This window comes from Ostrea edulis, chromosome 3, assembly GCF_947568905.1.
Source record: "Ostrea edulis chromosome 3, xbOstEdul1.1, whole genome shotgun sequence".
NCBI lineage: Eukaryota > Metazoa > Mollusca > Bivalvia > Ostreida > Ostreidae > Ostrea > Ostrea edulis.
In genome coordinates this window covers 61,961,807-61,975,323 of record NC_079166.1, presented here as the reverse complement: position 1 = coordinate 61,975,323, position 13,517 = coordinate 61,961,807, and the positions used below count along the sequence as shown (strand labels likewise).

General features: G+C 34.2%; 1 protein-coding gene and 1 long non-coding RNA gene across 7 annotated transcripts in view; both read left to right on the top strand.

Moving 5' to 3' along the window:
* LOC125674745 (nucleolar pre-ribosomal-associated protein 1-like) overlaps window positions 1-13,517 on the top strand; it is a 47,029-nt gene that overhangs the window by 17,311 nt on the left and 16,201 nt on the right. For all 6 annotated transcript variants that reach the window (XM_048912014.2, XM_048912011.2, XM_048912013.2 and 3 more), the window contains exons 19-23: window positions 1,516-2,479; window positions 4,607-4,783; window positions 5,943-6,184; window positions 6,628-6,695; window positions 12,613-12,800. In XM_048912014.2, the coding sequence (XP_048767971.2) occupies window positions 1,516-2,479; window positions 4,607-4,783; window positions 5,943-6,184; window positions 6,628-6,695; window positions 12,613-12,800 (1,639 nt within the window). The remainder of the gene's footprint in view (window positions 1-1,515; window positions 2,480-4,606; window positions 4,784-5,942; window positions 6,185-6,627; window positions 6,696-12,612; window positions 12,801-13,517) is intronic.
* LOC130052700 (uncharacterized) lies at window positions 8,140-11,399 on the top strand. Its single transcript, XR_008801083.1, has 2 exons — window positions 8,140-8,242; window positions 9,855-11,399. It is a non-coding gene; the product is annotated as an uncharacterized LOC130052700 (long non-coding RNA).

Sequence of the window (13,517 nt, the reverse complement as noted above, 5' to 3'; positions counted from 1 at the left end):
ACATTCAAATAAGGAATAGATTTTCAAACCCAAAATTTACTCAGTTTGATCAGGAAAATGATTTGAGTCATATGACAAGAGCTTGAAGTTGGCATAAAATTGCAAAAATGCAATTTTCAATGAAAATATCCACAAATTCAGGTGGTTATCCTTTCAGAAAACATACAGCGCATGTGTCGAGCGAATTCTTATTCAAGCATGTTTTTCATCTTAAAATAATACACAATGTATATCATTTTCATTTTGCTCGACAAATGTGCACATCTTTTCCTGAGCAATAATCTGTATGACATTTGACAGTTTTTATGCTTATTTTGAGAAAAAGGCGGGAAATGTCTTATTCATGATGTCGTAATGCTATCCATTTAGGAATATCATTCTGATTTTGTTGACATAGTATACCTGGCATATATTTTACTTTCTTAAAATGCTGATTAAGGTTAATTCCAGACACATTTTATAGAGAAAATTTTTTTGGGCCTTTTTATGTGTACAATCGTACCTTGTTCTTTATAATGAAGCATCTTTTGTAGAAGGGGACATAAATTGTAAATTCCAGGACTCTTGCACCCCTGGGGCCTTAAGAGCGGGGCAAAAACTGTCCAAAAATTTACCAATTTTTAAAAATCTTCTCTACAACCACACATGTTTAAGAAAAACTAAAAGTATAGTGATGTAGAGCAGGAAAGTCTCTACCCAAATTGTAAATTTCATGATCCCCGGGATAGGGGTTCTGACCCCAGGGCAGGGCCAAACTTAGCATATTGTGTTTATTTGTAAAACACTTATTAATAAATAACATCTTCTTTAGTCCTATTGATACTAAATTGAAACTAAATGGATATTTAGAAAGAGCAGGTAGTCCTTTACCAAAATTGTAAATCTTATGATCCCAGGGATATGGGTCTTGGTATCAGGGTGGGGCCAAAATGGTCTGTTATTAAATGTGTAAACAATAGAAAATTTTAACTTCTTGACAACTACCATAATGATTTCAATTCTTTTCAAATTTGGTATAAAGCATCTTTTGTATAAGGGGGATGTGAATTTTTTTCTAGATTTATTGCCCTTGGGACTAGTGATACTTTTAACTAGTAAGGTGATTAGTAAGGCTGTGACCCTCTTCTTAAAAAAGAAAATCTGTTGCCATGACATAGAGTGCAAAAATTTAAGAAACATTTGTTTCTCGAAATCCTTTAACCAAAGTGGCCGAGTAGTTTGAGCATCGTGCTCAAAATCACACGGCCTCTGTCAGCGCGATTTCGAATCCCGCTCGCGCCGGTAAGTGAGAAAGTTTCCCAGTTTACTTTCGGAAGGTCGGTGGTCTCTTCCCAGGTACATTGTATCTGGGTTCTCTCTTCCACCAATAAAAACTGGGCGCCACCAGATAACTGAAAAATTGTTGAGTGTGACGGAAAACATCAAACAATCAATCAATTGAACCAAAGTAAGTTCAATTAGAATATGAGACTAATACTTGTGTACTTGATTATTTTGAAATCTATTGTATTTTAGAATCTTAAAGACATCGATCTGCTGAAATTCTGTTGGAAGATTTTAAGTAGTGTCCTAGCCAGTGTGAATGATGAGTCTGCTCCTTGTGAAACAGAAGTTGTGGAATCATCGGAATCTGTGAATCAGTCTGACCTAGACATCAGATTTATAGAAACTCCAAAAGTGTCAAGAGAAGAGCAGTTGAATGAAATGCTAGAGAACATTTTATCCCATCCTGCAGTGTTTTCACATTTCTTGTACGTGTCAGGGGAGATCACTCTCTTTAAATCGACATCTGTTGGTGAAGAAATGGTGAATTGCGTTACAGAAGGCTTGTGTCATGTTCTAACTGAGGTGAAAACATTGCCCCAGGTTCATGGAACAGTTTCTAAATGCTTGGCTAGATTCTTTGACAAGTGTTCGACTCCTTTATCAGACAAACTCGACACTGACAGGCCTCTACTAACATCACAGCTTCACAGTTTTCTGGAATCCACTCAGGCGTTTATCAACAGAGGACATGTCAACAAATTACTCCGTACTGTTCTCTCTTTTTCTGTCGAGGATTTGATGGATCGGTCGACAAAATCACTGACAGGGAGGGGCAGGGTACTTCTTACTTTGCTGGCTAAAGTTGAGAACCCCGAAGAAGCTGTGATACCAGTCCTAGACTTCAAACAATTCCAAATTGTGTTCAGTCTTCTCGATCTGCTGAATCTTGTTGCCGTAGAAACAGCTTGTCTGAATCTGTTAACTTGTTACCCCATGGCTTCTGTAGCGATGCCAAAAGATGTGTTTGTGACGTGTCTGGAATCAGGTTCGACTGTGAACATGGAGATTTTGTGTATTGTGATTTGTCAGAGTGTTCAGGCTAGGGAGTGGTTTGAGACGTGGATCTGTGAGAGGAAGTTGGTGGATCTAGGGTCTGCTGTTCTACCAGTGGTGGTGCATTATATGGACATAAATCCCAAAAGAGTATTAGAAAGTAAGTGTATTGAAGGAATGAAGTGCATAAGAATAACTGAGAAATGTTCCAAATAAGGTTATATTGTATAAAGAGGTGAAAAAAAAATTAACTTCATTCCTGATGATAAATTTTTTCAAAACTTTTGTGATTTATGTAATTTATATAGCTGACATCACAGCATGAAAATCTCAATTTAAGGAGGTGTACTTCATCGTCGTAATGGCTGAATCAAGCAAGGGTTTTGAATTATTTCGAATTACTTTCTACTAAAACTGTATATTTTGACTTAATAATGTAAATTTGAAAGTTTTCAATTTCAAAATATTATTAGCTCACCTGAGCTGAAAGCTCAAGTGAACTTTTCTGATCGCCTGTTGTCTGTCATCTGTCCGTCTGTAAACTTTTCACATATTCGACTTCTTCTTTAGAACCACTGCACCAATTTCAACCAAACTAGGCCAAAAACATCCTTGGGTGACGGGCTTTCAAGATGGTTCAAATGAAGGGCCATGTCTCCTTCAAAGGGGAGATAATCACAAAAATGCTAAAAATAGGATGGGGTCATTTAAAAGTCTTTTTCTCAAGAACCACTGGGCCAGAAGAGCTGAAATTCATATGAAAGCTTTCTGACATAGTGCAGATTCAAGTTTGTTCAAATCATGGCCCCCGGGGGTTGGATGGCGCCACAGTAGGGGATCAAAGTTTTACATACAAATATATAGGGAAAATCTTTAAAAATCTTCTTCTCAAGAACCACTGTGCCAGAAAAGCTGAGATTTACATGAAAGCTTTCTGACATAGTGCAGATTCAAGTTTGTTCAAATCATGGCCCCCGGGGGTAGGATGGGGCCACAATAGGGGATCAAAGTTTTGTATACAAATATATAGGGAAAATCTTTTAAAATCTTCTTCTCCAGAACCAATGAGCTGGAAGCGCTGAGATTTACATGAAAGCTTTCTGACACAGTGCTGATTCAAGTTTGTTCAAATCATGTCCCCCGGAGTTAGGTTGGGACCACAATAGGGAATCAAAGTTTTACATAGAAATATAGGAAAAATCTTCTTCTCAAGAACCAATGAGCTTGAAGAGCTGAGATTTACTTGAAAGCTTCCTGACATAGTGCAGATTCAAGTTTGTCCAAAGTATGGCCCCCAGGATTAGGTTGGGGTCACAATAGGGGATCAAAGTTTTACATACAAATATATAGGAAAAATCTTTAAAAATCTTCTTCTCAAGAACCATTGAGCCAAAGAAGTTGACATTTACATGAAAGCTTTCTGATATAGTACAGATTCAAGTTTGTAAAAATCATGACCTCGAGGGGTAAGTTTGGACCACAATAGGGACGAAGGTTTTGCATGCAAATATATATGGAAAGTCTTCAGATATGGGCCAAGGTGACTCAGTTGAGCGATGTGGCCCATGGGCCTCTTATTGTACATATCCTCCACTTTTCATCCATATCAAATTTCTCTGGTGTAGCATTTCTCCTTAATACAAAGCAGAGCAATAATGTTACATTAGCATTTTAAAGATTTATGTTTTGACATGAACTGCTGTCACCATATGGTGTGGTTTAATATCAAACCAATTTATATAGCATAAACCATTTTGATGAATGAAAATCAACTAATAAAATGTTACAATTGAATTTGTATTTATATCATTTGCGAAAACCTGCTACACTGACCAGACTTTTTTGGGGGCAATAAATTGATATATCACTCAAGTAATTATGTAATGACACAACCAATCTAAAGGTAGGGTATCCATGTTTGTTTTTTGGTTTAGGGGGTCAATCTTCAAAAATTCAGATTTTGCAAAGTAGAAGACAAAAAAAAGTGGGAAAGTCTCAGAGAGAATATGAACTTACTCTGAATAGCTAATATTCTCTGTCATTACTAATCTGTGGTTGGTAATTTCAAAATATTGTAGTACATATACAATTATTACATATACATATATCCTCCACTTTTCATCCCTGTAAAATTTCTCTGGTGTGATATTCCTTGATTAAGAAATGTATGTTGTGTACAATGTATTGATTATTATGTCAAGGAGTGGGAATCTATGTTAATTGTGAAAGAGTAGATTTTATTGATTTTATTGTCGAAAAATTCAATATATCACTTCATATTTTCTAGGCAAGACATTTTGTACAAAAATTTTGAAGATGTTGAAGAAGTGGTTACATATTTTGGAGGAAGGTCATGTTTCATTGAAGGAAAATAACCAATCAAAAACCACCACTGAAGAAATTGCCAGGCAACCAGAACTAATGAAAAAACTAGTTTTAAAACTGTATGCATTGGAAGTCTTAGGTAATTTGAAAAGTAATTGATCTAGATTAAGATATCATGCATGTACAACTGTGTGTGTAGTTTACAAGTGAAATATTGAGACTTTTGCAATAGAAATCTGTTAATGTGTGAGGTAGGTATCACAGTGTAGTCCTCAATGTGTGAGGTAGATATCACAGTGTAGTCCTCAATGTGTGAGGTAGATATCACAGTGTAGTCCTCAATGTGTGAGGTAGATATCTCAGTGTAGTCCTCAATGTGTGAGGTAGGTATCACAGTGTAGTCCTCAATGTGTGAGGTTAATATCACAGTGTAGTCCTCAATGTGTGAGGTTAATATCACAGTGTAGTCCTCAATGTGTGAGGTAGGTATCACAGTGTAGTCCTCAATGTGTGAGGTAGATATCACAGTGTAGTCCTCAATGTGTGAGGTAGATATCTCAGTGTAGTCCTCAATGTGTGAGGTATGTATAACAGTGTAGTCCTCAATGTGTGAGGTAGGTATCACAATGTAGTCCTCAATGTGTGAGATTAATATCACAGTGTAGTCCTCAATGTGTGAGGTAGGTATCACAGTGTAGTCCTCAATGTGTGAGGTAGATATCTCAGTGTAGTCCTCAATGTGTGAGGTAGATATCTCAGTGTAGTCCTCAATGTGTGAGGTAGATATCTCAGTGTAGTCCTCAATGTGTGAGGTAGATATATCAGTGTAGTCCTCAATGTGTGAGGTAGATATCACAGTGTAGTACTCAATGTGTGAGGTAGATATCACAGTGTAGTCCTCAATGTGTGAGGTAGGTATCACATTGTAGTCCTCAATGACATAAGAGTCCAGTCATGTAGCAATCATACAACAAATATTGAAATTCATCCCCCATCAAAGGTGAAACAACTGAAATCCATTTCCCATCAAAAAATCGCTGTGCCCCGTACGTGCATATGTTTGATTTGTTCTATGTAAATGTCATTCACACATTATATAGTTTTGTCAAATCATTATCTATCCTATTTTGAATAATATCAATACTTTTTGACATAAAATTTTCTTTAAGAGACATCATTGAAATCCAATAATTAAAGGCTTTTGAAGCTTTTTTTTTTTTTTTTTTTTTTTTACAAATACAGGTAATACTTTAGAAGAGAAAGTCATTGAGGCATTTTTTTTTTTTTTTTGATAATAGGTAAAACTTTAGAAGATAAAGTCATCGAGCTTGCTTCAGCCTGTATGGCGGACGTCACGAGGCTGTCCCCACATTACGTGGAGATATTGGTCCGGTTGTGTGGAAATCAGGAGAAGGCAGGGAGACAGAGCCTGTTGTTTAAGAAGTGTTTGGCGTGTCTAGTTCTCAGTCTGAAGAACAAGGAAACCAGGCAGGCAGTCTGGATTGAGTCATTGCTGAATGGGTTGAATTCTTTTGACAAGGTTTGTGTCATTGGGGGTGGGGGATCCTGGATTTTAGTGTCAAAGAGAGCAGTGGATTACTGTAGATCACATTTATTTCGTGAGACCATATAATCGCGAGGATACAATGATATGTATCTTCATAGACATAACTCCGTGAATCATTATTTTGTTGCTCGAGTCTTTTATGTGTAAGAGATTATTCACGAGAACTGAGGTTGAGGTTGAATATATTACAAGGGGGTGAGGGGTCAAAATCTTCAGAAGGTCATACATATTTTTGATTTATAGATAGACAAATTAATTGTATTGCCTTCTAGTAATATGCATTTTTTTTTATAGATGTAGGGAAATGTCTTTATAAAGATGTTTGACTTGTGAGAATTTGTGTATATTAGATACTTACAGAAGTGTGTAACTATGCCTGTTATGATTAGCTGTTCTGTATTATTTTTTTTTTCAAGGATAAAATTAAAGAGACGTACACCACTGAGATGATGAAATGGTCTGACTTCGCCAAAACCTTGCTAAGGTCAGTTAATGTTATGGTTTTCGGGGGGTTGTTGTTAATTAAGCTGGGTTTTGATGGACAATTTACTTGTCATTTTAAACCTAGAAGGTCACCATTTATGTTCCAACAACTCAGAGTGTCGCAATGCCATAAGTTACTTGTCGGTTACCCTGAAAGTCACAATTTACTTGTCAATAATTTGATTTCTTTTGTAACATGCTATTGGATTGGTTATTTAGCCTATTAACATTCTTTATATCGTATTAACGAAGTTACCATTCAGTCATGTCGTCCCAGGATTGATGCCACAATGGCTCCTCTGTTTTGTTGCTATGACAATATTGCTCCATATTATAAAAAATTCATAGTTGCTTTATAATTGTTTATGAATTACATAAATTCCATTTTTTAAAATTATATCACAAGGAAAAAAAGGAAATTTACTCATTTTATACCATATAAAGTATTATGGTTGGGGCAGTTAACACATTATAAATCCCAATTTTCTTTTTATCATTATATTGTATTGTATAAAATGAGTAAAATATACTTTAATTCATAAATAGTGCAGAAAGTCACAGTTGACGCTAACAAGAATTCCTGAAAAGTAATGATTTAAGTATGATTGAGCTTAACGAGACTGACCTAGTGTACTATAATCATGTCTTGTTGTTTAGTTGTTTTAGAAAGATCACCATGTACCTGTATATTGTACTTGTGGATCTGATTTTGTTGTGGAAAATTTTAAATTCTTTAGTTGTAAGTCAGTTTCTCGTGTTCTGGGTAATATCCACACATGAAAATGATGAAAACTAGACCTCCATAATATTAATTATTTTACAGTAAATTAGTCTTCTGAAGTACTGTATGTACATTAGGATACTGTGTACAAGCAGAATTTTTAGTGAGGATTTAATTTTGGCATTATTAGCAAGAGTGTTCACTAAAATTGAATATCGCTAACAATTTATTCCATATCGGAGATAATAGTTATCTTTCCTGGAATTATTTTAAAAGTAGCTAAAATTAGCTCTCACTAAATACATGTATATGTACCTATTCTTATTGAAAAATCGCTAGATTTGTGTCTTGCTAAAAATTCCACTTATACAGTATTCCAAAGGACTAAGACCATGTTTATCAAAATTCGGCCTAACGTCCAAAGTGAATAATTTTTTGTTAGAAATATTCTCTAACATGTTCTTTTCCTATAATGTACTGGTTTTTATATGTAGAGTTCGTGAAAGAACACTATTTTAAGGTTTACATTACTAGTATAAATCCTATAATTTGCTCTACTTTTTAAGATAGCGTCATACAACGTCGCTATATATTATTAGAAGTGGTAACGTATTGTAAAACATAATTATGCAATGAGTGGTTTAATATATAATAAGATCTTGAAAAAGAAATTTTCTTTCCCAATACGCAAAAAGGTTATTTTACTTATAGCCCGAATGGCACACCATATTTTTCAATCCTTCATTCGGCCATTTTCACACGCCGCGCCGTTAGCCTGTTTGCACTGTTCGTGGAAGTTGCAGAGGATGTACTCATCGCATTTCAACGTAAGTTTTAGAAATATGAATATACTTCACCTCTACTCGTTAAACTGTATAACCAAATAGGTGTACCAATTGCTCTTAAAAATAATAAACAAGTCGCATGGAACGAATAGTATGGTGCGCCTGTGGTGTGTTGACATAAACTCATAATATTCACGCATTGGGCTGTTGGAAATCCCACAACAAATCTGTTAACTGTTGTCAACATAGATTAATTGTTTATCTATTATAATTATATATTGTTAAGATTTAAAATTGTATGTATATCAGCTGATCAGAAAAATCAGCTGTTTCACGATCATGCCATTTTCAATTCCGAGTGCATGACCTTCTCGGGTCTATTTGAATTTTCTTACATGATGTTTGACTCACTTTACACTTTGAACTTTCAATGTATCATTGTATGGTCTAAAAAGTATTTGTATAGGTTAAAGAGACATATAATTGTATATAGATGTATATTTCCATAATGGTATAGGTCACTGGGGTAACATGTAGGCCTGTGGGGGGTTATAGGTTGAACAATTTTCGAATGATTTGGTATTCTAGTATTCTACTATGTTTAAACTTAACTTAGTGATTATTTAGTAATCAAATAAAAGTTATATGATGAATCGATACATTTCTTCAATTTACTGTAAACAAAAACTGTTTCTGTGTTTTGGAATCTGTCTGGTATTAGTGCATAATAAATAACTTCATAAGTCAATAAATATATTCTTGTTGTAGTGATGACATTTGCAAAATCTGTGAGAATATAGAAAAAAATGTGTTAGGGTCAACAGAAATGTTTAATTAGGGTAGGTCGAGAAAGTGGAAACCAATTAACATAAATATATATTTTTTTTTTTGGCCTTACGCGGAAACATGGATTAGAAAAGTCAAAATGATTTTTACATTCAATAATTTTTAAATACTTAAAAGCACCATTAAGCCAGGAAAATCATAAGAACAGTTTGGTTTTCTAACTTAAATATGCCTTATTTCAAGATAAATTGTAAATGTGTCAAACTTAATTTCAACAATTACACTTACAACTTACATGCCTGCATTGGGATTAGATATAGAATCACTCAGAGAATGTTGAATTTCATGGGTACTACCATGATTTAAGCATATAATTTTTTGTTAGCTTATCTCCTTTATATTATTGAATATTAAATTTTTCCATACATCTACCACAAGAAAGAGTATGAAAGATAAAAATATTTTATGAATTTGCTGATAATTGTGAAGTAAGATAATATATCAACATTAGCTACAACAAAAATTATTAGATGGGGAATCAAATTCAAATGAAATGTTTGTGTATATAATTATTTATGCAGAAATGTACATGTAGCTAAACTCTCCTCTATTGTTTAGTTGGAGACATGTCAATCTCCCACCGAATACATAAATGTAATTTTTCTGAATTCTATATCAATGAAAATACATGAGGGCATGAAAGTACAACTTTTATATGAATATTATAATACAGGTGTCCGTGTTTGCCCAACTCTCCATTTTGTATTGCTTGTAGGAGTTATGAGATTGATCACTGTTTGTTATCTTCACCTTTCATTTATGATATAGTTTTGATAATGATATAATATTGGAGTAATTTGAATTTCAGGATGATATAATATGTCCAGCAAAAATTGATGGCAAGGGTGACATGAATCAGATTGACAAGAATCCATATTCCTACTCCTCAATAATGCTATCATCACTGCCATCAGATTCATCAATGATAGTGGCATCAGTGACACATGCATATAAGTGTTGGACATCACTGCAGGAATAGCTTCCTTGCTGTGCCTGCTAATAGCAAGGTACCAGATTATACAGCAGTTATGTGGAAACAGATTCCCACAATAGGGGGACCAGATTGACACCTACATTGTACAATATCAGGCAGTTATATCAAAACTGGAAAAACTGGATCCAAACAAGACTATATTTCTTGGAAGAAACATGTCGACTCTGAAGTTTAAACCTTATTAACCCATGGCACTTCCAGAGACATCCTGATACCATGGTTCTATGTCATTTAAAATATACCTGTGGAGGTTTTTAAAGTGTTTTTTTGAGGGGGGGGAGTTTATTAATTGGAAGAATTCATATTTGATGATTCAAATGAAAATCTGTATGTTGAATTATGAATGTCATAATGTACTTTTTGAATGAGTTCAAGAATGGTTGTCCTGATGAAAAGTGCAGAGTCAAAAGTTAACAAATTGTCAAAAACACTGGTCAGGTCTGAATTCATCATCTTGGACACCTTGCAGTTGGAATTATGATCTCTATGAAGAAATGCTGAAAATCTTGCAAAAGAGGAAATGACAAGTTGGGGTCCAAGGCACTTGCATATATGCATGAGAAGGTGTTCTATCTAGGCTTGAGGTCAATTACATAGCAATGTAACACCTTACATTACCTAGAAAATTTCACATTACCATTACTCCTATTTTGAAATATAATGTATTACATTACTTGAGAGTGAATTTACATTACACATTTACATAACATACTGTCAGATATTAAAGAAATGGCAGAAAAATTATTTCTGTATTATGATTTTTAATTATACATTAACATAAGTACACAAAATATTCAGCAATGTTAGGAAACATATCTATTAAGTTATTCATTGCATTTGATTGTCATCAATGTTTCAAAATCTTCAGTCAATCACTAATATAATGAATTATTCTAAATCTTCAAAATATCATCAAATATTTGAAGTAGTGTAAATGTAATGGAAAATAATGTGCAGTACAATATGCATTACATTACCATTACTTGTAATGCAAAAATGGTCCATTCACCCCCATTACATTGAAACTGGCTGCCATTTAATTACCATTACCCCAGGCCTGGTTCTGTCGAGAGGTATTGAAATTGTCTGTAGAGACTTTGTCTCAGGAAGTGGCCGATATTTATTGTGACAATTTTGTTGGATGTGAATTTACTGACACACATGTCTACACTTGCTACACAATATATCATGTGGTGGTTTCAACAAGAAAGTTCTTACTCTGCAGGAAATGACGAATAGCTAATGGATTCACATTTTTTCTGACTTTTCTTCTGTACATTAGATGCATTAGAAAAACTTTCCTTTCCATTATCTTTTGCTGGTTCATACTTTGAAATAAAATCAAGTCCGAAAATAAAGTATTTTGGGGTTTTTTTTCCAATGAATTTTAAAAAATGTAATCTGTAATCCTTGCATATTTTCTTGGGTGTTCTGTGATTGCATAGGCCTATTGATTTTTATTTGTATTCAGGTATAATTTCATCTTCAGTGTCTTGAAAGAAATAAATTTTTCAATAACGCCAAGAAAAATGTAGGTAACATTATGATTTAAAAAAAAAAAAAAATAGTGACACGGGTAGGAATTGAACCCGGATCTCCCGATTGAAGGACGGGCTCTCTACCACTAAGCCACGAAGTCTATGACGTCACATGCTCAAAAATCCTTCATACATTTACTTGCCCTAGTTAACGTTATACTTTCGATATGTCGGCAATAGTTTTAGTTATATCAATGCATGTTCTATAAATTCTTTTCATTTTGATCTTAGTAATTCTGTTGGTGTCGTCTAAATAAAAACTTTCTATAGCATTGAAGGTCCGATTTCTCGGACAGCAGATTCGTTTGTTTACGCATTAAAATTCTATAGCTTTTAGAATTCCTGCACAAACTTGTGATAAAAACACCACATAGCTTAGGGGTGTATTCTGCATGGAAATGATGTAGACTCCACATAAGTATATTGTTTTAATTTTTCAAAGCAACATAATTAATAAAATACCCACAACTCTCACAAAAATAAATAATTCCGGATTGCTCTCGATTTAATTCAAAGTTGATATTCATCAACAGCACACCTTTCGATCCAAAAAATCGTTCGTGCAAAATTTATTTGTATTGATAGATTTTGATAGACTACAGTCAGTTTCTGGATCGAAGGTCGTGTTTTATATGAATTATATAACTAAATTTGAAAAAAGTGGAGATTTCTGCAGAAAACCAGACCGATACCGGTTTTGTCTTGTATAGAATTCCACAAGCTGACGTTTTGGCGGGGAAATCTTGGCACGTCGCGATGGTATAAAGATTATATTATCAAATGATAACAATTTTATTTCAATTCATTCTGCTTTATTTTTTAACACACCACAGGGCCGATATAGCTAAACATGGTCTTAGTCCTTTGGTTCACATTTTGGTGTAATTAGAATAACTACATTTGTATAGCATTTTATTTACAAACAGCTACTTGATTTGGTGCTGTCAGATTATGAGTTGTTTGAAGTACCAAAAGTACCTTAATATGTATCCTACATAAACAGATATAAATGGAGTATATAATATTTTTTTCAGATACAGATACTCTGACAAGCAGACTATAGATTTGCTGACCACACTGGCAGACTGTGTGTACAGAGACTCTTCAGAAACAAGCACCTGTGAACTACCAGAGCTCTCTGTTCAACAGCTCCATGAAATGATAATCAGTCACTCACAGTATCTACCAATCATGTTCAACGAGTGTCATCCAGAGGTCAAAGGTAACAGAAATAAGCCAATCAAAGACTTTATGAGTCAGAAATTAACCAATCAGACAAAACATTATCAGTCAGAAATTAGCCAATCAGACCATGGCTTTTTTAGTGGAAAAATAGCCAATCAGACAAGACCTTATACATGTACATCAGAAATTAACTAACCAGACAAAGACCCTTTAAATCAGAAATTAGCCAATCAGTCAAAGACCTTTTAAATCAAAATTTAGCCAATCAAACAAAGGCTACAAGAAGTTAAACACATCTCTACATTGTTCCACTGTCGATATTATTCAATTAAAAAAAGCCTTTAGGCCATGCCAATTTGTAATCTAGTTCATCGGATTCGCCGCTTCTATTTGTAACAAATCCAAATTATAATATTATCAAAAAATAATATCCACCCGCGTGTTCAAAGATATCCGTAAATATTTTTTTTTAGTTTTTACAACAAGCGCACAAATAACCTTGATGTATATGCTGAGAAATGACAGAAACGCGGGCTCTCGAGAAATTTCCTAACAGTGTAATACGGTTAAGTTATTCATGATGTCTATCTTAATATGTACGATACTTCATAACACTGGATTGGAAGTTGTTCCTTATGCTGGAATCGAACTGGAAGCCAATGAAACTTTTGAAGCGCTATTCGATGCCACTATTTAGAGAACATTGACAGCGTATGATTGATTGTTTGATTAGCCTATATATTGACTGAAGTCT